Below are 24,545 nucleotides of genomic sequence, written 5' to 3'. Positions count from 1 at the left end.
GAGTGAAAGCATCCTTAACATGGTGGATGAATTCCAGAAACCTCCTGAAGGGGGTGAGCTGGATTCAGCTCCCGATAACTACGATCAAGACAGATGCCAGCAGGAGAGGCTGGGGAGCCATAGTAAATCATGTTCCTTACCAAGGTCTTTGGAACCAGTCGATCAGCGAGAAATCGTCAAATTTCAGAGAACTCAAAGCTGTGGAAGAGGCCCTGTTAGCAGCAAGCCGTCAGATTTCCGGTCAACATGTCCAGATCTATTCAGACAACATGACCACGGTGGCGCATATCAGGCGTCAGGGCGGCACAAAATTCCTCAGTTTGAAAAAGATCTCCGCTCGAATTTTTTATTGGGCCGAGAAACACTTACTGTCACTGACAGCAATTCATCTAAAAGGGACTGCAAATATTCAAGCAGACTACCTGAGTCGCCAGGACATTCATCCTGGCGAGTGGAGCCTGGACCTTCAAACGTTCAATATGCTAGTACAAAAGTGGGGTCTTCCAGAAGTCGACCTCTTTGCCTCTCACCAGAACGCAAAAGTCAAAACCTTTTTTTCCTTGAACCCAAGAGGCAATCCCAGAGGAGTGGATGCCCTAGTCCAAGATTGGCACTTCCAGCTTGTCTACGCATTTCCACCAATCCCAATCCTGGCAAAGGTTCTAAGGAAGATACGAATAGAAGGAACTCCGACTATCCTGATAGCCCCTTTTTGGCCCAAGAGAAGTTGGTTCAACTTGATCATCCAACTACAAGTGGATGGACCAGTAATGTTACCTCTAAAAAACGATCTCCTCTCTCAGGGTCCTATTCTCCACGCAGACCCTCAGAAATGGAATTTAGCGGCGTGGTTACTGAAGCCCAGGTCTTGAAAGCAAAAGGACTATCGGACTCTGTCATAGCTACTCTCCAAAAATCGAGAAAGCCAGTAACCAACGCCATCTACAACAAAATCTGGAAAAAGTTTTCGTCTTTTTGTCTACCTAACCTTCCAGACCCTCTCAAGCCTAATATACCTAACATCTTAGATTTTTTGCAAAAAGGCTTAGGAATGGGTCTTAGGCCCAGTACTCTCAGAGTCCAGGTCTCGGCACTTAGCTCCTTTTTTGATCAAGATCTAGCAGGCCATCGCTGGATCAAAAGATTTTTAACATCAGCAACTAGGATGAATCCTAGAAAACAGATAATAGTTCCCCCATGGGATCTGAATGTGGTGCTTCAAGGTCTTACAGGCCCGCCTTTTGAACCTTTTTCCTCCTGCTCTCTTCAAAATCTTGCATACAAAACTGTGTTTTTGGTAGCCATAACTTCGGCTAGAAGAGTGGGTGAACTACAAGCCTTATCTATAAGAGAGCCGTATCTTCTAGTGAGAGATGACTCAATAGTACTTCGTCTAGATCCTTCTTTTCTTCCAAAGGTAGTCTCTGATTTTCATCGTTCCCAAGAGATTGTTCTACCAACCTTTTGCCATAGTCCTGCAAATTCGGAAGAAAGAAGATTCAACACTCTGGACGTCCGACGTATTGTGCTGCAATACTTAGATCAGACCCGTGCTTTCAGAATCGATCATAACCTCTTTGTCCATCCCTCTGGGCAAAATAAGGGTAAAAAAGTAGCTAAAAGTACCATTGCTACATGGATCAAAAAGGCTATAACGGAAGCCTACCTTGCTCAAAACAAAATACCTCCAGTAGGGATCAAGGCCCATTCAACAAGATCTACGTCAGTCTCCTGGGCAGAAAGAGCAGGTGCATCCCCAGAGCAGATCTGCAGGGCAGCAACGTGGTCTTCACTTCATACTTTCTCTAAACATTACAGATTAGATGTATTGTCCAATAAGGACTTAGTCTTCGGCCGTAAAGTTCTGCAGGCCGTTGTCCCTCCCTAGTGCCAAATTAGTTGGTATTCCTCCATATGCCGTCGTGGAAGGTGACTAGAGAAAATAGAATTATTCTTACCGTTAATTCGGTTTCTAGGAACCTTCCACGACGGCACTAATTTCCCACCCGATATATATTCCTGGATTAGTTCTGGGATTCGGAAGGTAAACCGGTGCTATGGGTTCAGTTGTAAGTCACTGGCAGGTGGGAGGTGGGAGGTCCTTTTAAACCTCTCTGTGTTTCCTGTTCCCCATTAGGGCAAAGAGACAACCTCCATATGCCGTCGTGGAAGGTTCCTAGAAACCGAATTAACGGTAAGAATAATTCTATTTTCCCTATTAGAAGAAACACAGACCTCTCTTGCCTCCAGAGAAACACCCCACAGAAATAGCAGCCCCCCACATGTAATGACGGTGAAATGAGAGGAAAGCACATACGTAGTTATGAAAACAGATTCAGCAAAATGAGGCCCGCTAAAGCTAGATAGCAGAGGATACAAAAGTGAACTGCGCGGTCAGCGAAAAACCCTACAAAAAACCATCCTGAAATTACTTGAACTCATGTTCCAACTCATGGAACATGAGGAGTAATATCAGCCCACTAGAGCAACCAGCAAAAAGGAATCACATATCTGCAAGCTGGACTAAGACAAAAATTAAGCAAAACGTGGAACAGGAAAATCAAAAACTTAGCTTGTCCTGAAGAATGCAGAAGCGGGAAGCAGAGGTAACAAGACACACTGATTACATTGATAGCCGGCGAGGAAATGACAAGAAAGCCAGGTTAAATAGGAAACTCCCATATCCTGATAGAACAGGTGGACACCAGAGACCGCAGAGAACACAAGTCACCCAGTACCATCTGTAACCACCAGAGGGAGCCCCAAAACAGAATCCACAACAGGGTACAAAACCCTTTCCAAGGAGTTGGGCCTACCTGTCTCCACTGTTGGGAGCATCATCCAGAAGTGGAAGGCTTATGGAACTACTGTTAGCCTTCCACAGCCTGGACAGCCTTTGAAAGTTTCCTCCCGTGCTGAGGCCAGGCTTGTCCGAAGAGTCAAGGCTAACCCAAGGACAACAAGGAAAGAGCTCCGGGAAGATCTCATGGCAGTGGGGACATTGGTTTCAATCAATACCATAAGTAACGTACTCCACCGCAATGGTCTCCGTTCCAGACGAGCCCGTAAGGTACCTTTACTTTCAATGCGTCATGTCAAGGCTCGTCTACAGTTTGCTCATGATCACTTGGAGGACTCTGAGACTGACTGGTTCAAGGTTCTCTGGTCTGATGAGACCAAGATCGAGATCTTTGGTGCCAACCACACACGTGACGTTTGGAGACTGGATGGCACTGCATACGACCCCAAGAATACCATCCCTACAGTCAAGCATGGTGGTGGCAGGATCATGCTGTGGGGCTGTTTCTCAGCCAAGGGGCCTGGCCATCTGGTCCGCATCCATGGGAAGATGGATAGCACGGCCTACCTGGAGATTTTGGCCAAGAACCTCCGCTCCTCCATCAAGGATCTTAAGATGGGTCGTCATTTCATCTTCCAACAAGACAACGACCCAAAGCACACAGCCAAGAAAACCAAGGCCTGGTTCAAGAGGCAAAAAATCAAGGTGTTGCAGTGGCCTAGTCAGTCTCCTGACCTTAACCCAATTGAAAACTTGTGGAAGGAGCTCAAGATTCAAGTCCACATGAGACACCCAAGGAACCTAGATAACTTGGAGAAGATCTGCATGGAGGAGTGGGCCAAGATAACTCCAGAGACCTGTGCCGGCCTGATCAGGTTTTATAAAAGATGATTATTAGCTGTAATTGCAAACAAATGTTATTCCACAAAATATTAAACCTAGGGGTTGAATAATAATTGACCCACACTTTTATGTTTAAAATTTTTAAAAATTTAACTGAGCAACAAAACTTTTTGGTTTGTAAGATTTATACATCTGTTAATAAATCCTGCTCTTGTTTGAAGTTTGAAGGCTCTAACTTATTTGCATCTTATTAAACCTGCTAAATCTGCAGGGGGTTGAATACTACTTGTAGGCACTGTATATGCCCCAGCCTCTCCTGTGATGTATATGCCCCAGCCTCTCCTGTGATGTATATGCCCCAGCCTCTCCTGTGATGTATATGCCCCAGCCTCTCCTGTGATGTATATGCCCCAACATACCCTGTGATGTATATGCCCCAGCGTCTCCTGTGATGTATATGCCCCAGCTTCTCCTGTGATGTATATGCCCCAACATGCCCTGTGATGTATATGCCCCAGCGTCTCCTGTGATGTATATGCCCCAGCTTCTCCTGTGATGTATATGCCCCAACATGCCCTGTGATGTATATGCCCCAGCGTCTCCTGTGATGTATATGCCCCAGCTTCTCCTGTGATGTATATGCCCCAACATGTCCTGTGATGTATATGCCCAGTCTCTCCAGTGATACCTATGTCAAAGCGACTCCTGTGATGTATAAGGTCCAGCCCCAGCATCTTCGCTAATGTTTATGCCCCAGCCCATCTTCTCCTGTGATGTTGCCCATGTCATGTATACAGTAACCCCAGTGTCTCCTGTGTCACGAATATGCCCCAGCCCCAGTGTTTCCTATGTGATGTATACAACAGCCGCAGCATCTTCTTTGATGTATATGCTCTAGCATATCCTCTGATGTATATACCACATTCCCAGCATCTCCTGTGATGCATAAGCCCCAGCATGTCCTGTGATGCTTCTGCTCTAGCCTCAGCATCTCCTATGTGATGTATACAGCAGCCCTGTACTGGAGTCTGTGGTCAACGGGGAGTCAGTGAAGGGATTGACAGAGGGGAGAGGCCGGGGAATAGCGGGGGAACAGGTGGATTAGTCGGGCAGCAGAGTTTAGAATAGATTGGAGGGGTGCGAGAGTGTTCGAGGGGAGGCCACAGAGCAGGAGGTTACAGTAGTCAAGGCGAGAGAGGGTCTGTAATAGGGAATAGTCCACTGTGTCAAAGGCAGAGGACAGGTTCAGGAGGAGGAGGACAGAGTAGTGTCGCTTGCTCTTGGCGGTTAATAGGTCATTAGTGACCTTAATTAGGGCAGTTTCAGTGGAGTGGTGTGACTGGAAGCCAGATTGTAAGCGGTCGAAGAGGGAGCAGGAGGAGAGGTGGGAGGACAGTTCATGGACTAGGGTTTTTGCAGATTCTTGGTTTAGGAATGTTACGGATCCGTGAAATGTTTTTTTGAGTTGAAGGCGGCAGGAAGTGGAAAGGGCTTGGATATGTGGTTTAAAGGAGAGATCAGTGTCAAGGATTACCCCGAGGCAGCGAGCTTGATGCTGACTCTATGTAATATGGAGGATGCAATGTCAATAGATCTGGATGATTCTAATTACCCAAAAAGAGAAAATGATCAGGATTATGTAGATTTCTTACATTATTCAATGTAAGACCAACATCATTGTCGCTTCTTGATTTTGGCAGATTCCAAGGAAGAGCCGTCTCTGCTGTGCACGGAGCAGGAAGAAGAAGAGTCCTCCAAGTACAACACCGTGATTGTAGCAGGACAGAGGAATGAACCAGAGACATCGCATCACCCAGAATATACCCCTAATGCACCTGAGAGTGCAGCTGCTTATAGTGGGCACTGCCAGCTGAGCCTCCTGACAGTATGTGGGCCCCTGCCGGACACCGTGGGCAAGTGTTATGCAAACTACTCTACAGAGGCTCCCCAGGAGCCCCAATTCTTTAATTCAGAGGGGCAGTTACAGCCGGTAAACCTGAAAATGGCAGGCAACTATCCGACAGCTGCACAGATTCCCCGGCGCTCTGCTCGTTGTGCAACATCATGTAAGGTGACAGACTCTGCATATGATACAGGACCAGGAGGAGAGCAACCGAAAACGAAATGCCAAAGTACTGAAGAAGTGTTCGCTCCGAGCAGGAAGAAAAGCCGTACTTTATACAACATCGGTGAGATCTGTAATATAGACCTAAACCAGAGCGTAATATAATAGCGCCCCTACATGCAAGAATAAGAGTGGAACTACCATAATACTGCCCATATATGCAAGAATATAGCTACTATAATACTGCCCCCTATTTATAATAATATACCTACTATAATACTGCGCCTATGTACAAGAATATAACTACTATAATACTGCTCCTATGTACAAGAATATAACTACTATAATACTGCCTCTATGTACAAGAATATAACTACTATAATACTGCCCCTATGTACAAGAATATAACTACTATAATACTGCACCTATATACAAGAATATAACTACTGTAATACTGCCCCTATGTACAAGAATATAACTACTATAATACTGCACCTATGTACAAGAATATAACTACTATAATACTGCCCCTATGTACAAGAATATAACTACTATAATACTGCACCTATGTACAAGAATATAACTACTATAATACTGCCCCCATATACAAGAATATAACTACTATAATACTGCCCCCTATGTACAAGAATATAACTACTATAATACTGCTCCTATATACAAGAATATAACTACTATACTACTGCCCCTATGTACAAGAATATAACTACTATAATACTGCACCTATGTACAAGAATATAACTACTATAATACTGCCCCCTATGTACAAGAATATAACTACTATAATACTGCACCTACAGTATGTATGACAATACAATATTTGTATATAACAATGGAATCACTTTTTGGGGGGATGTCTGGGTTATTTGAATATTTGCTATTAGCAACCATTGCAGTAAATCCAGGTAATTACTAGTAGTGATGCTGGTTGTGGACTCTGTATGTAAACTGTGCATTTTCTCCACTAATTTCTCCATTTTCTCAATGCCTGGAACCACAATGTAGATCAGTTGCAGGAATTAGAACGAATATTCATGGAGGATCATTACCCGGACAGTGAGAAGAGAAAAGAAATAGCTGACATTATTGGGGTCACTCCACAGCGAATAATGGTAACTGTCATGCTTCATTATAAAGCCAAACAGGAGGGGGAGACGGTGCGGAGACTGAATTATGTGACATATCCCACCAGGACTTCGTCTACACATTTCTGACAGATTGAAACAAATGTACAAATAATCATTATTGCAAATTTCCTGGAGTTGTGACTACAGCTCAGCTGGGGCCAACATCAGCACACAGGACACATGTTCAGGGTCAGCTAGGGCCATCATCAGCACACAGGGTACATGTTCAGGGTCAGCTAGGGCCATCATCAGCACACAGGATACATGTTCAGGGTCAGCTAGGGCCATCATCAGCACACAGGATACATGTTCAGGGTCAGCTGGGGCCCACATCCGCACACAGGACACATGTTCAGGGTCAGCTAGGGCCATCATCAGCACACAGGGTACATGTTCAGGGTCAGCTAGGGCCATCATCAGCACACAGGATACATGTTCAGGGTCAGCTAGGGCCATCATCAGCACACAGGATACATGTTCAGGGTCAGCTAGGGCCCACATCATCACACAGGATACATGTTCAGGGTCAGCTGGGGTCAACACCATCACACAGGATACATGTTCAGGGTCAGCTAGAGCCATCATCAGCGCACAGGGTACATGTTCAGGATCAGCTAGGGCCATCATCAGCACACAGGGTACATGTTCAGGGTCAGCTGGGGCCAACACCAGCACACAGGATACATGTTCAGGGTCAGCTAGGGCCCACATCAGCACACAGGGTACATGTTCAGGATCGGCTGGGCCCACATCAGCACACAGGGTACATGTTCAGGATCAGCTAGGGCCATCATCAGCACACAGGGTACCTGTTCAGGGTCAGCTAGGGCCATCATCAGCACACAGGATACATGTTCAGGGTCAGCTAGGGCCATCATCAGCACACAGGATACATGTTCAGGGTCAGCTAGGGCCCACATCATCACACAGGATACATGTTCAGGGTCAGCTGGGGTCAACACCAGCACACAGGATATATGTTCAGGGTCAGCTAGGGCCATCATCAGCACACAGGATACATGTTCAGGGTCAGCTGGGGCCAACACCAGCACACAGGATACATGTTCAGGGTCAGCTAGGGCCCACATCAGCACACAGGGTACATGTTCAGGATCAGCTGGGGCCATCATCAGCACACAGGATACATGTTCAGGGTCAGCTGGGGCCAACACCAGCACACAGGATACATGTTCAGGGTCAGCTAGGGCCCACATCAGCACACAGGGTACATGTTCAGGGTCAGCTAGGGCCCACATCAGCACACAGGATACATGTTCAGGGTCAGCTGGGGCCAACATCAGCACACAGGGTACATGTTCAGGGTCAGCTGGGGCCAACATCAGCACACATGATACATGTTCAGGGTCAGCTAGGGCCAACATCAGCACACAGGATACATGTTCAAGGTCAGCTAGGGCCCACTTCAGCACACAGGATACATGTTCAGGGTCAGCTGGGGCCAACACCAGCACACAGGATACATGTTCAGGGTCAGCTGGGGCCATCATCAGCACACAGGATACATGTTCAGGGTCAGCTGGGGCCAACACCAGCACACAGGATACATGTTCAAGGTCAGCTGGGGCCAACACCAGCACACAGGATACATGTTCAGGGTCAGCTGGGGCCAACACCAGCACACAGGATACATGTTCAGGGTCAGCTAGGGCCCACATCAGCACACAGGGTACATGTTCAGGATCAGCTGGGGCCAACATCAGCACACAGGATACATGTTCAGGGTCAGCTAGGGCCAACATCAGCACACAGGATGCATGTTCAGGGTCAGCTAGGGCCAACATCAGCACACAGGATACATGTTCAGGGTCAGCTGGGGCCAACATCAGCACACAGGATACATGTTCAGGGTCAGCTAGGGCCAACATCAGCACACAGGATACATGTTCAGGGTCAGCTAGGGCCCATATCAGCACACAGGATACATGTTCTCTCTATGTTTTGTTTTTCTCTCAAAATCCAAAAACATCCTGCTCGGTGAATTGGCTCCAGTGGGTGTGAGATACTGGATTTTGCACTGCTGGGTGTATTGATAGCATGTATTTCCCGCCTCTTGGTTCCTGATTTTCTGCATTAACCTTAGGTTTGGTTCCAAAACCGACGAGCCAAATGGCGCAAAGTAGAGAAAACCTCCATTAAGAGTGGAAAGAAGACAGTCCCTGCCTCAGTGGGGATGTGTCACCCTGAGAATGCTGCTCTTTCTTCTTCTGCAATTCCCCGGCCAGAAACTGTATCATTCGCAGTTACTTCCGGACATCACCCCTATGGTCCAGGCATCAGAACTAGGTGAGGGAACCAGATGGTTTCTTAAATACTTCTTGACTTCCCTCTTCTCTTCACCGACCTCCCTAACACCACATACATGCCAACATTTACAAGGCCAAATTGGGGACATTTAAGCACGTTACACCGGAATACCTGGGAGTGCCCACAAAATGTACTTGACTGCCCCCAGACCGAACACGCCGTGCTCCTGGGCATGGTCTTGTTAAGCAGAGCCCCTTTTGGAGTCTGGTTCTCTGTTGGCAAGTATGACATCCACCCACAAGTGATGGCATTTACTCTCTCCATCTCTGTCTTTCAGGTTGTCCCTGGTGCCCGGCACTCTTCTTCAGAGGACTCAGTCCGTGGACATCTCCTCCCAGCACAGCACCTCCTGCACTTCAACTAGCAGCAGCTCAGGTGGGTACATGGATGTAAGTGGCTCTAGCAGCATCTTCCTGCATCCCCTGACTTCTCCATGCCAAGCCAAGCAAGAATCCCAGAACACAACCCATCTGTGACCCTTTCTGCCAGACTTTTCTTCTCCAGTGCCGATCCCTGACCGCAGACTCCGGCTTAGGAAGCTGCCCATACTTGAGGGCGCCTGCTGATCGGCTTCTCGCATGTTACTTCCTGAGGGTCCTAATACAGATATGCAAATGAGCTCTGCACCAGACTTAAGAAAAGTGTCACTCCAATTGCATCTTTTGGTGCTGGCCTGTTATGACCTGGTGGTTAGGAGCACCCGGCACGACCTGATAGTTAAACTGACACAAGACAAGCTCTGGGATGTGGGAGCTCTGCTGACCGCAACCCCTAATCCTATCACACACACTAGAAATAGCCGTGGAGCGTTCCTGACTCTCCCTAGACGCCTCTTCACAGCCTAAGAGCTAGCTAGCCCTAGAGATAGAACATAAAGCCTACCTTGCCTCAGAGAAATTCCCCAAAGGTAAAGGAAGCCCCCCACATATATTGACTGTGAGTTAAGATGAAGTCACAAACATAGAAATGAAACAGATTTCAGCAAAGGGAGGCCAGACATACTAAACAGACAGAGGATAGGAAAGGTATCTTTGCGGTCAGCACAAAAAACTACAAAAAGACCACGCAGAGTGTGCAAAAAGACCTCCGCACCGACTAACGGTGCGGAGATGCCACTCTGCATCCCAGATCTTCCAGCTAGCAAGACAAAATCATGAAAACCAGCTGGACAAGGAAACAATGAACAAATAATAACTAGCAGGAACTTAGCTTCTGCTGGAATAGACAGGTCATCAGAGAGATCCAAGAGCGAACTGAACCAATGCAGGAACATTGACAGCTGGCATGGAGTAACGATCTGAGTGGAGTTAAATAGAGCAGCCAACCACAGGATAAACCACGTCACCTGCGTAAGGAACCTCAGAAGCAGCAGCTCCACTCACAGCCACCAGAGGGAGTCCATAGACAGAACTCGCCGAAGTACCATTCACGAACACAGGATGGAGCTCGACAACAGAATTCACAACACTGGCCACTGTATGAGTTAATGCCTGACCCTTTAGCAAGCCTGATAGCAGCACCAAGTATGTGAGCCAATTTGTAAATAGCTGTTTTGGGTTCTTGCTCCTCATCGGGAAGGAGCAGGGTACAGGTTGTGGGCTGCCTTTGACAGAGGTCTTGGGAGTACACTGGTTTGACTGCTATAAAGGTCAAACATTGCTTTAAGCCAGATTCAGACACCTGTATAGAGAAACAGGCCCGTCGTATCCACAAATTGCATGCCTATCTCTGTATATATAGCACACTGGCTATAATATAATCTGCTTGTCTGAATGAGCCCTTATGGGGATTGATAGGGTGGCTACTAGTGATGAGCGAATCTATCAAGATAAAAACTCAGCTAAAAAAGACGGTTTCTGTTGAATTTAAAAGTTGATTTGTAGAATTTCAATGAATTGAAAACATTTGGATAGTGGTGAATCAGAATTTTTTTATAGAATTAGAGGCGAATTTGATGTTTGATAGCAATTGGCTCTTGTGGCTGCCTCCAATATGAGCTACCGAAGCTCATAATCCGATGTAATGTAAGTGACCCAAAAAGGCAGTGTATCTGCCAGGACAAAATTAATCATGCCAATTATTAAAATATAATAAACTTTATTAAATACAATTCATAAAAAAAAACAATGTACATATAATCTGATGTACAGTACAGATCAAAAGTTTGGACACACCTTCTCATTTAAAGATTTTTCTGTATTTTAATGACTATGAAAATTGTAAATTCACACTGAAGGCATCAAAACTATGAATTAACACATGTGGAATTATATACTGAAAAAAAAAGTGTGAAACAACTGAAAATATGTCTTATATTCTAGGTTCTTCAAAGTAGCCACCTTTTGCTTTGATGACTGCTTTGCACACTCTTGGCATTCTCTTGATGAGCTTCAAGAGGTAGTCACCAGGAATGGTTTTCACTTCACAGGTGTGCCCTGTCAGGTTTAATAAGTGGGATTTCTTGCCTTATAAATGGGGTTGGGACCATCAGTTGTGTTGAGCAGAAGTCTGGTGGATACACAGCTGATAGTCCTACTAAATAGACTGTTAGAATTTGTGTTATGGCAAGATAAAAGCAGCTAAGTAAAGAAAAACGAGTGGCCATCATTACTTTAAGAAATGAAGGTCAGTAAGTCTGAAAAATTGGGCAAAGTTTGAAAGTGTCCCCAAGTGCAGTGGCAAAAACCATCAAGCGCTACAAAGAAACTGGCTCACATGAGGACCGCCCCAGGAAAGGAAGACCAAGAGTCACCTCTGCTTCTGAGGATAAGTTTATCCGAGTCACCAGCCTCAGAAATCGCAGGTTAACAGCAGCTCAGATTAGATACCAGGTCAATGCCACACAGAGTTCTAGCAGCAGACACATCTCTACAACAACTGTTAAGAGGAGACTTTGTGCAGCAGGCCTTCATGGTGAAATAGCTGCTAGGAAACCACTGCTAAGGACAGGCAACAAGCAGAAGAGACATGTTTGGGCTAAAGAACACAAGGAATGGACATTAGACCAGTGGAAATCTGTGCTTTGGTCTGATGAGTCCAAATTAGAGCTCTTTGGTTCCAACCACCGTGTCTTTGTGCGATGCAGAAAATGTGAACGGATGGACTCTACATGCCTGGTTCCCACCGTGAAGCATGGAGGAGGGGGGGCTTTGCTGGTGACACTGTTGGGGATTTATTCAAAATTGAAGGCATACGGAACAAGCATGGCTACCACAGCATCTTGCAGCGGCATGCTATTCCATCCGGTTTGCGTTTAGTTGGACCATCATTTATTTTTCAACAGGACAATGACCCCCAAACACACCTTCAGACTGTGTAAGGGCTATTTGACCAAGAAGGAGAGTGATGGGGTGCTACGCCAGATGACCTGGCCTCCACAGTCACCAGACCTGAACCCAATCGAGATGGTTTGGGGTGAGCTGGACCGCAGAGTGAAGGCAAAAGGGCCAACAAGTGCTAAGCATCTCTGGGAACTCCTTCAAGATTGTTGGAAGACCATTCCCGGTGACTACCTCCTGAAGCTCCGGTGGCTACTTTGAAGAACCTTGAATATAAGAAATAATTTCAGTAGTTTCACACTTTTTTGTTAAGTATATAATTCCACATGTGTAGTTTTGATGCCTTCAGTGTGAATTTACAATTTTCGTAGTCTTGAAAATACAGAAACAAGTTTAAATGAGAAGGTGTGTCCAAACTTGGTCTGTACTGTATATGTAATCAGCCATGTCCATTCCTTTGATTCGAGCACCAGCGCTGATCCCGCATCTTTCTCTGCACATGACACCTGATTTGATCAGCTATCATTTGCCCCTAACAGCCACAGGTGGAACCGTGGTCCACGTGCAGCTGTTAACTTGTTAAATACGGCTGTCAATCCCTGACAGCGGTATTTCACTTAAGCAAACCTAATGCCTCTGTCACATGATCGCTGGGAGCTGGTGGATTGGCGCCACTGTCATTGCGGATTTCCTATGGACGCTGGTGCATGCCCAGCGTTCATAGAAGATGATGATTTCTGGTACACACAGCAGTGCTGCAGCCCTCTGTGTAACACAAGCAATCAGACGATCGCAGCTTTAAGTCTCCTAAGGAGACTATTGAAGCAAATAAAAAGTAGAAAAAAATGTTTGAAAAAAATATAAAAGTACAAATCGCCCCCCTTTTGCCCCATTAAAAAAATAAAAATATACTTATATAAAACCAATTAATCTGATCAATAAATGGTGTAATGAGAAAAAAATTAAAATCGCTAAAATTGCATTTTTTTGGGTCGTTGCAACATTGGAATAAAATGCAATAACAGGCGATCAAAACATTGTATTTATTCCAAAATGGTATCAATAAAAACATCAACTCAGAGCGCAAAAAGTAAGCCCTCACCCAAAAATGGAGACTCTACAAAAAATGGCACAATGTTTTTTTTTCTTCCTACGAACTTTGTATTATTATTTCACCACTTAAATAAAAAAGAACCTATACATGTTTAATATCTGCGTACTCGTACTGAACTGCAGAATCGTAAAGGCAGGTCAGTTTTAGCATTTAGCGAACGTGGTAAATAAAAATCCCAAAAAAACATTGTATAATTGCTCTTTTTTGCAATTTCACCGCACTTGAAATGTTTATCCTGTTTTCCTTTACAATATATGGTATAATAAATGGTGTCGTTCAAAAGTACAACTCCGTCCTGTAAAAAAAACAAGACCTCGTATGGCCATGTTGATGGGAAAAATAAAAAAAGTTATGGCTCAGGGAAGAAGGGGAGGAAAAAATGAAAAAGGAAAATTGCAAGGTCGTGAAGGGGTTAAAATTGATGGGTGAAAATAGGAGAAAACCTAAGATAGAAACAAAATGAATTCTGCTGTAAAGAAGCAAAAAGCATTAGGGCATATAAATAACACTGGGTACTTGGTAAACAACGATTTTCATATTTTTTTTTAAAGTGTAAAAACCATCCCACCACGACAAGGTGACTTTGTCGGGACGGTCCTAACCTCTAATATTAAAAACTTAACCATATGTTGAAAATCTCCTAAATGTGAATAAGGGCTGAGCAGGATCGGTGCCTAACTTTGGACACCCAGCAATGGGAAACTATTTAAACATAATGCTCAGCCCAAAAAAATGGGAGGCCATGTCCTTGTCTGCACGTGCACAAAACATAAAGCAGAACCCAAAAAAATAAACTGGAGTATAAGGTGGTATACAGGCAACGTGTAAGAGCTAGTTCACACGGGCCATTAAACAGACAAAACCTAAGGTAGAAATAAAATGAACATATACCCTTTTGTAAGTAAAAAGCAATAGTGCATGAAAATAACACTGGGTACTTAGTAAATGCTGTTTTTGATTTAAAAAAAAACAAGCGTAAAAGCCATCCCACCAACGCCAAGGTGTACCCCGTTGGGATGGTCCTAACTTCTAGTATTAAAGTGAACCTGTCACCATGTTTGATCAGAGATACAGCCACCACCTTTCAGGCCTGATGTACAGCATTCTATAATGCTGTATATCTGCCCCCAACCCAACCTGTAAGACAGGAAATACAGCTTTTATTATGCTCACCTGAGGGGCGGTCCAGTCCGAGGGGTGACGCAGATCCTGGTGCAGCGCCTCCCTTCTTCTTGTGATGATGTCCTCCTTCTTGCTTCATGTGGATAAGGCATCCCTACGTCATACACAGTCTCCGTGGCGTCATGCTCCTGTGCAGGCGTACTTCGCTGCCATGATGAGGGCACAGTAAAGTACTGCAGTGCGCATGCGTCGGGGCTTTTTGACCTTTCCCAGCTTCTGTGCACTGCAGTACTTTGCTCTGCTCTCAACAGGGCAGAGAAGTACGCCTGCACAGGAGCGCGTTACCGGGGTGTCTGCGTGGATGTCACAGAGACACATCATCCACATGAAGCAAGAAGGAGGTTGGCATCACAAGAAGAAGGGAGGCGCAGGACCAAGACCAGCGACACCCCTCGTACCGAATCGCACCGCAGATGAGTATAATAAAAGCTCCTCCTCTTCTCTTGCAGGTCAGGTTGAGGGCAGATATGCACTATTATACACTGCTCAAAAAAATAAAGGGAACACTAAAATCCCACATCCTAGATATAACTGAATGAAAAATAAATAATCTTTATTCATTACATAGTGGAATGCGTTGAGAAGAATAAAACATAAAACTGATCAATGTAAATCAAATTTAATATCCCATGAAGGTTTGAATTTGGAATGATACTCAAAATCAAAGTGGAAAATCAAATTACAGGCTGATCCAACTTCAGTGGAAATGCCTCAAGACAAGGAAATGATGCTCAGTAGTGCGTGTGGCCACCAAGTGCCTTTATGACCTCCGTACAACACCTGAGCATGCTCCTGATGAGGCGGCGGATGGTCTCCTGAGGGATCTCCTCCCAGACCTGGACTAAAGCATCCGCCAACTCCTGGACAGTCTGTGGTGCAACGTGACGTTGGTGGATGGTGCGAGACATGATGTCCCAGAGGTGCTCAATCGGATTCAGGTCTGGGGAACGGGCGGGCCTGTCCATAGCTTCAATGCCTTCATCTTGCAGGAACTGCTGATGCACTCCAGCCACATGAGGTCTGGCATTGTCCTGCATTAGGAGGAACCCAGGGCCTACCGCACCAGCATATGGGTCTCACAAGAGGTCTGAGGATCTCATCTCGGTACCTAATGGCAGTCAGGCTACCTCTGGCAAGTACATGGAGGGCTGTGCAGCCCTCCAAAAAATGCCACCCCACACCATTACTGACCCACTGCCAAACAGGTCATGCTGAAGGATGTTGCAGGCAGCAGATCGCTCTCCACGGCGCCTCTAGACTCGGTCACGTCTGTCACATGTGCTCAGTGTGAACCTGCTTTCATCTGTGAAGAGCACAGGTCGCCAGTGGTGAATTTGCCAATCCTGGTGTTCTGTGGCAAATGCCAAGCGTCCTGCACGGTGTTGGGCTGTGAGCACAACCCCATCTGTGGACGTTGGGCACTCAGACCATCCTCATGGAGTCGGTTTCTAACCGTTTGTGCAGATACATGCACATTTGTGGCCTGCTGGAGGTCATTTTGCAGGGCTCTGGCAGTGCTCCTCCTGTTCCTCCTTGCACAAAGGCTGAGGTAGCGGTCCTGCTGCTGGGTTGTTGCCCTCCTCCGGCCCCCTTCACGTCTCCTGGTGTACTGGCCTGTCTCCTGGTAGTGCCTCCAGCCTCTGGACACTACGCTGACACACAGCAAACCTTCTTGCCACAGCTCGCATTGATGTGCCATCCTGGATGAGCTGCGCTACCTGAGTCACTTGTGTGGGTTGTAGAGTCCGTCTCATGCTACCACGAGTGTGAAAGCACAACCAACATTCAAAAGTGACCAAAACATCAGCCAGAAAGCATTGGTACTGAGATGTGGTCTGTGGTCCCCACCTACAGAACCACTCCTTTATTCAGTGTGTCTTGATAATTGCCAATAATTTCCATCTGTTGTCTATTCCATTTGCACAACAGCATGTGAAATTGATTGTCAATCAGTGTTGCTTCCTAAGTGGACGGTTTGATTTCACAGAAGTTTGATTTACTTGGAGTTATATTCTGTTGTTTAACATAGTAACATAGTAACATAGTTAGTAAGGCCGAAAAAAGACATTTGTCCATCCAGTTCAGCCTATATTCCATCATAATAAATACCCAGATCTACGTCCTTCTACAGAACCTAATAATTGTATGATACAATATTGTTCTGCTCCAGGAAGACATCCAGGCCTCTCTTGAACCCCTCGACTGAGTTCGCCATCACCACCTCCTCAGGCAAGCAATTCCAGATTCTCACTGCCCTAACAGTAAAGAATCCTCTTCTATGTTTGTGGAAAAACCTTCTCTCCTCCAGACGCAAAGAATGCCCCCTTGTGCCCCTCACCTTCCTTGGTATAAACAGATCCTCAGCGAGATATTTGTATTGTCCCCTTATATACTTATACATGGTTATTAGATCGCCCCTCAGTCGTCTTTTTTCTAGACTAAATAATCCTAATTTCGCTAATCTATCTGGGTATTGTAGTTCTCCCATCCCCTTTATTAATTTTGTTGCCCTCCTTTGTACTCTCTCTAGTTCCATTATATCCTTCCTGAGCACCGGTGCCCAAAACTGGACACAGTACTCCATGTGCGGTCTAACTAGGGATTTGTACAGAGGCAGTATAATGCTCTCATCATGTTTAAGTGTTCCCTTATTTTTTGGAGCAGTGTAGAATGCTGTATATCAGCTGAAAGGTGATGGTCTTATATCGGCCAAACCTGGTGACTTCAAAACCTTGCTATGTGTCCAAAAATATTGTTCTGTATGTTTAATGTCCCATGTGAACACGCTCCTACCCAGTGCATGTATACCAACTTATACTCCAGTTAATTTCTTTTGGATCTCCCTCCAATAGGAGGCAAACGAGAGACATTTTTCCAAAAGTAAGAGCTGTTTCTTTGTTTTTTTCCTTTCGTCAGTGCAGCGCATGGCTGGCATTATAGAACCACCCATCTTCTTCTTGCAAGAGAGATAATTTGCATACTTATTTTTCCCCAGGGAGCATTGCCTGCTGGCGGGGTCCACGTGGAGAAACTTTACCTTCTAGACCTATGGTAATCAATACTCTTCATTCTTTAGGGTCAAGTCTCGGCTCTCCAGGGGCCGTTTACCTACCACCGCCCCAGGAATATCCTCCCACATTCCACAGCCCACCACCGCTGAGACGTGCCGGGCTGCCCATGTCTATGGCCTTCAACCACAGCAATCACATGGTTCCTCTGATGCTGGACACCCCAGACAACTCCGGCACGCCATCCAACGGCGACATCTTCACTTATAATATCCAAGGGTATGTATTGTCTGGGTATGAATTGTGAGCTGACTTCTCAGCATTAATGGTGGAATGGCTCCTTTTAACTCCTTATTGCATATAGACTGAGCCCACATCACGCGCGGCAAATGACAACAGCGTTACGCAGTAGGTATCTGCCTTTAACAAGCCGCAACCGGAGCCAGCTGCTTAACTATTTAGATGCTGCTGTCAATCACAGTCAGTGGTTCCCTTTGGCCCCCCACAACATATCCATGATGGGGCACCTGATGAAAGCCCCCATGGCTACCACCTTGAGTCTCCTATGAAGCTCAGTTATAGGAGACCACCAGTTTCCCTATATATCTCAATTTTTTGGTATTGCACTACTTAGAAGAAGCGATCAAAATTGCAGGTGCCCCAAGGGGACTTAAAACAAAACTAAAAATATTTAAAAAAAAAAAATAATTTGCTCTCTTATTCAGTCTGAAAATTCTAGAAATAAAAAAAACATATCTGGTATCGTCATGTCCATTAAATTCTGATCTATAATAGTTCAAAAATAATTAACCCCTACTGTAAATGCAATAAAGTAAAAAACAGTAAATGCCAGAATTTCAGTTTTTTCGATCACTGCAGCGCTCTCAATCAAAATGCAATAAATAATAAAAATATTGTATTGTAAAATGCCCTCCATGCATAAAACAAGTCCTCACTAAGCTTCATTACGGAGTAAATAAGTTGCCGGTCAAAGTAAATGGCATCCAAAAAATATATATATTTTGTTGTTTATGAATTTCTGAATTTTCGTAACCATTAAAATAATTTAAAAAAAAATGATATGAGTTTGGTATCTCCGTATTCGTGCTGATCTGGAGAATCAAGCTTTTACTACATAGTGAACGCCATAAAAACCAAACCCCAAAAACCATGGCATAATTGCATTTTTTTTATTACCCATTTCATCCCACTTTGAATTTCTGTCCTGGTTTTCAGTAAATTATATGGTAAAATCAAAACTACGACTTGTCCTGCAAAAAAACGATTGAGCAGTTGGAAGAAGGGAAAGCAAAAATTAAATATCGCCATGTCCTTGAGGAGTTAAAAATACAACCTTTACCCTTTTAATTTTTTTCTAGTCTGAATTTTGTATTTTTCCTCCTTGCAGATGCTCAGCACCAGAGACCGTGTCTGCATCCATGAGGTATGGCCCACAGTTCTATTATCAAAGTAACCCATTGGGACCTTTCCAGATGCCCCACTACTCCCAGTACCAGCGCCTTCCAGTGCACAGCCTTACACCAACTTCTCCCGAAGACACCGCTTTCCTTGCCGTGCCCGCCAGCAACACTGGCATGCTGGCATATGGAAACCCAGGAAGCTACATGCAGGCGCGACCAGCCGGTCACATCGTGCTCCAGCCAGGCACAGGTAACCTTACAATACTTTCTATGGTATAGGTCCCATGATGGTGCTACGTGGTGGGCACACAACCCTGGAGCTGTCATACCTATCTATGTGTCAATCCTTGCATGGTCAGTAGGCAGTTCAGGCGATAAGTGCTGGCTCTAGGCAAAAGGTTGGGGATGGAAATGTAGACCGTAATATCCTGGATTTTGGTGGCCACCCAACCAAACGGGTGCACACAAAAAAAAATGATGGAAGTCATTGGGATGGGCAAATGGACATGTGGTATGGGCCATTAGATTGGTGTATAGGCCCTTTCCCAGGCTTTTTAAGACTTGGCGCCAATTCCAAACACCTGGTAGACGGACATCACATCGCTCCTGTGGATGTTGGATAACTCAAACTTTCCTTTATGCCATATATTGTATATTCATTCTGCTCCGAGTTCAGCTTAACCCTCAAGTCGTGAAAAGTTTTGCAACTTTTTAAAATAATATTTCAATTATTCTTAGCCTTGATTGAAAATGTCTTCTTGCTCTCAGTGAATGGGAAGACAGCCGGAGACTTAATGGGTTCCTTTCATCTTGGACAGAGTATGCTATAAATGTCTGCTACATACGGGTGCCACTTCTGGGACTTGCATCTTTGGTAGAAAATGAGGGTCCAAAGACTCTCCCTGGAAATGGTGAGATGGCCCCCTGCTGCATCCAGGCAAGGAATGGCTGTATAAGTGGCCACGCTTGTGCTCGGCTCTGTATTCATTTAAGCACAAGTTATCGATCAGGGTTTGTACAACGTTAGAAAGCTAATCTGCAGAACTAGGCTGTGCAGTGCCCTATCTAAATGTATGGGCGTTCCCAGCAGTGGGACCCCCATCTATCATCCTGTGGGTAGGGGTAACTTTCTAACTTTGTACAAACCCTTTAACTCACACAGAATTTAATGGAGAGCCCTGCACTGCCACCTTTTTACTTATTTTCCCCGTGGATGGTGGACCCACATCTATCAGACATTTTCAGCATAGCTTACTCCAATGTGGGGATACCTTTTAAAGTTTCCCCGCTTCATCACATACTGTATCAGCTCTGATCTCTGCTGCTTAACCACTTAAATGCCACTATTCGAGATTGAGATGTAAGTACCGCCATCCTGGTGGGGCATCGGTTTGGGTGGACATCTGACATCAGTGACGCGATTGCAACCAAAACTTTCTGAAGAACCCTATTACCGCCAACTTGGTGCTTATGTGAAGTTCTCAAAGAACATGACGTTCACCATATAATGAAACATCAAGGCATTGCAGTATATAGAAAAAGCGATCAAATGGCAAAATAAAATAAGTAAAAAAAAATTATTATTACTTATTATTATAGCACCATTTATTCCATTGTGCTTTACATCTGAAAAGGGGTATACGTAATAAAAACGAGTACAGTATTCTTAAACGATAAAAGCGATGACTGGTACAGTAGGAGAGAGGCCCCTGCCCGCAAGGAAATAGTCTAAAAACTTAGCCACACAGAGAGAAAAGAAAAAAGCATGTCCGCACAGCTGCACTCACTCAAAATGCCGAATCATATAGCCTTGACCATGCTGCCAGTCCCTGCTGACTGATAGGTGGTGCAGTATCTGAGATAAGAAGGCAATAAATGTCCATACATAAGAAGAAAAGGAGGAACGCACTCACCAAACTTGTAAAATCCAGTCCTTTAATTAACGCATGGACAAACTTAGCAGGGAGGGGTGTGGAGGATGACGGACGACGGCCGTTTCGCGCTGCCGAGCGCTTCTACGGCTCCTGGACCCGTAGAAGCGCTCGGCAGCGCGAAACGGCCGTCGTCCGTCATCCTCCACACCCCTCCCTGCTAAGTTTGTCCATGCGTTAATTAAAGGACTGGATTTTACAAGTCTAAAAACTTAAATGACCCCACTTTTTACCCATCCAAATATAAATTATAAAAATAGAAAACAAGCAGATTTGGCAAAGCAACAAATTTCTTCTCCTACCCTGAGAGTTTGTTGCTATGTATCAGTCCCTGTTTAGACTGGATGCAATTTTTGCTTTCAGAAACTTTCTGAGCGTTTCCCTTAACCTGGAATCCCCCTTTCTCATGTTTGTCTGGATCTCCTGTGCTCGGCCCACGCCTCAGCCATCGTGCAGACAATAGCCGATTGTTCTAAACAATGGGTGATTGTCAGCAGCGGTGACGAAGATCTCCTCCATGATGAGTCCTAACACGCCAGCCACAATGTGAGCACACACTTCGCGGCTCTCCATCAAGACACTCCAGTCTGGAAATAATGGGAGCTCGCCTCTCGGAGGCTTTATTCAAAAGGCGAAATAAAAAAAATAAGTAATTTATGAAAAAAATGTGAAATTAAATTGCTAAAAAACAAAAACAAAGTGGGAGAACTAGGTAACCCTTCTATGCGGTAATGTAACATTTCTGCAACTTTCTAATATACTCTTTCAATTTTTCATCAATTTCTGCTTATTGTGTGTGAATGGAAACATTCTTATTTACCGTATATCATGAGACTCTTCTGCATTTTTAATTGTGTCCCTCCGCAGCCAATTTACGTTTTTGGGCCCCTTCTTCCTAGGGCCATAACTTTATTTTTCCGTATACAATCACGGACGAAAGTGTTGACACCCTTGAAATTGTTTCGGAAAATAAAATATTTTTCCATGAAAATTATTGCAGCTACACATGGTTTGTTATACACGTTTATTTCTTTTGTGTGTATTGGAACTACACAAAAAAAGAAAGAAAAAATGAAAATTGGACATAATTTCACCCCAAACTCCCAAAATGGGCCGGACAAAATTGTTGGCACCCGCAATTTATTTGGTTGCACCCTTTAGAATAAATAACTGCAATCAATCACTTCCTATAACCATCAACAAAAATTAAAATTTACCTGGAAACATGATTCACAAGATCAGTATGAAAAAAAATGATGACACATAGAAACATCAGGAATCGCAACAAACAAAGCAAAAAAGAAAAAAAAAAAAACGAGCATGTAAAACACAGGTTTTAAAAAAAGGCACAAATAGAATAATGTATTAGGTGCATACAAAAAAAATGACACAAAACACATAAAATTGAAAAAAAAAAAACAGGTGCAAAGATGATAATGAATCACGGCCATAGTCTATAAACTATACTTTGGTTTTTTTTTTTGCTGTTGTTTTTTTTTTTTTTTAAGAACAAAAAATATTAGAAAAACATGTTTGGTTTCCTCGACTCCTGTCTGTGAGTTGTCTGGTATTGCTGATGGAGCGGAGCTGCAATTCCACACGTAATAACTGAGAAACTAAAATGTGCTGCACCGTGTGACTGATTTTGAATCCTGGGCCCCTGCTCCTTTGGGGATGTTTCTGTAGATTATGTGCCTCTCGCTGTTTTTCTGCCACCACTGCCCTCTTTGCTACAGGCGGACTTTCCTTTCACCCTTCTCCATGGAATGATATGTATATACAGGGTGCGCCGTATACCTGCCCTCAGACAGGAAATGTGCCCAGCGTGCCGGAGCAGCCCCAGTACTCCCAGTACAAAGCCACCGTTCTGCAGCAGCCTCAGAAACCCCCAGCAACGAGCCAGGAGATCACCGAGACAGCGGAGGTGGAAGACACCGACAATGAGACACATGGTATCCGTCATATGTGCCCCAAAGTGACCGCTAAAGAGACCATGTAATGACAACCAGAATGCCTCGAATGGACTGTACCCACCTTAGATACGTCATAATAACAACCAGTGCCCCCCTGTAGACTGGGCCCACCATAGACATCTCAGAATGACAGCCAGAGTGCCCCCATAGACTGGGCCCACCATAGACACCTCATAATGACAACCAGAGTGCCCCCATAGACTGGGCCCACCATAGACACCTCATAATGACAACCAGAGTGCCCCCATAGACTGGGCCCACCATAGACACCTCATAATGACGACCATAATGCCCAAATAGACTTGGTCCACCATAGACACCTCATAATGACAACCAGAGTGCCCCAATAGACTTGGTCCACCATAGACATCTCATAATGACAACCAGAGTGCCCCCATAGACTGAGCTCACCATATAGACACCTCGTAATGACAACCAGAGTGCCCCCATAGACATCTCAGAATGACAGCCAGAGTGCCCCCATAGACTGGGCCCACCTTAGACACCTCATAATGACAGCCAGAATGCCCCCATAGACTGGGCCCACTATAGACACCTCATAATGACAGCCGGAATGCCCCCATAGACTGGGCCCACCATAGACCCCTCATAATGACAACCAGAGTGCCCCCATAGACTGGGCTCACCATATAGACGCCTCATAATGACAACCAGATTGCCCCCATAGACTGGGCCCACCATATAGATGCCTCATGACAACCAGAATGCCCCCATAGACTTGGCCCACAATAGACACCTCATAATGACAGCCAGAGTGCCCCCATAGACTAAGCCCACAATAGACACCTCATAATGACAGAATGCCCCATAGATGGTGAGCAGTTAGTATGCCCAGAGACTGGGTGTTTCCACATTAGTGATGCCACCGTGCCCCCTCAGATAAGTCATGCTTTCCATACAGTTGAAACCACCAGTTGTGGTGCCCTTACAGCCTGTGGCAACCACAGTGCCCCCACAGCCGGCGATGAGCTGGCTCTTCATTCACATGCTCTATAGTAACATTCGGCCCTGTCGTCTTCAGTCTTCTCTCATCTTTGGGACCACGTGAAATACAAAATATATTCTAAGTTTTGCCACCTCTCATATTTAACCTCCTGTATCTTTCTTGCTTCCAGCTCTTGACAAGGATGGAGCTTCCTCCCTGTGATCTCCTTGGCCAGATCTGAGTTATTGAGCTGTTCTGTGATGTGAGCCAGCCTCGCCACGGATGACGGCCGGCGTCCGCACACGGTTTATTTATTTTCTTTTTTCCCTTTCAGTTCATGTTTAAGAGATGGTTATTTATTTTGAGTTTGTAGCGCACTTCAATAAATATGCGTTTTGTTGATGTTTTGGTGTGAATTGACTTCTTGTACTTTTGCCTCGAACACATTAAAACCTCTGAGGCGCTGGGAGAGCTTTATCCTTACTGGAGGAAGCAACCTGAACAGTGAGCGAAG

At 45.0% G+C, this 24,545-nt stretch overlaps 1 protein-coding gene across 1 annotated transcript; it reads left to right on the top strand.

Annotated features, from left to right (window-relative positions):
• Positions 1-19: 19 nt before the first annotated feature.
• On the top strand, positions 20-24,375 carry NOBOX (NOBOX oogenesis homeobox). The gene is made up of 9 exons (XM_069755048.1): positions 20-122; positions 5,344-5,832; positions 6,732-6,838; positions 8,955-9,157; positions 9,456-9,557; positions 17,836-18,039; positions 19,169-19,431; positions 22,849-23,064; positions 24,222-24,375. The coding sequence occupies exons 1-9, from the start codon at positions 20-22 to the stop codon at positions 24,251-24,253; spliced, it is 1,719 nt and encodes a 572-aa protein (XP_069611149.1). The 3' UTR covers positions 24,254-24,375.
• Positions 24,376-24,545: the final 170 nt, after the last annotated feature.

The sequence above is a fragment of the Ranitomeya imitator genome, chromosome 2 (assembly GCF_032444005.1).
Source record: "Ranitomeya imitator isolate aRanImi1 chromosome 2, aRanImi1.pri, whole genome shotgun sequence".
NCBI classification, from domain to species: domain Eukaryota; kingdom Metazoa; phylum Chordata; class Amphibia; order Anura; family Dendrobatidae; genus Ranitomeya; species Ranitomeya imitator.
The sequence above is the reverse complement of the archived record's forward strand: the minus strand, read 5'-3'. Positions and strand labels throughout refer to the sequence as shown.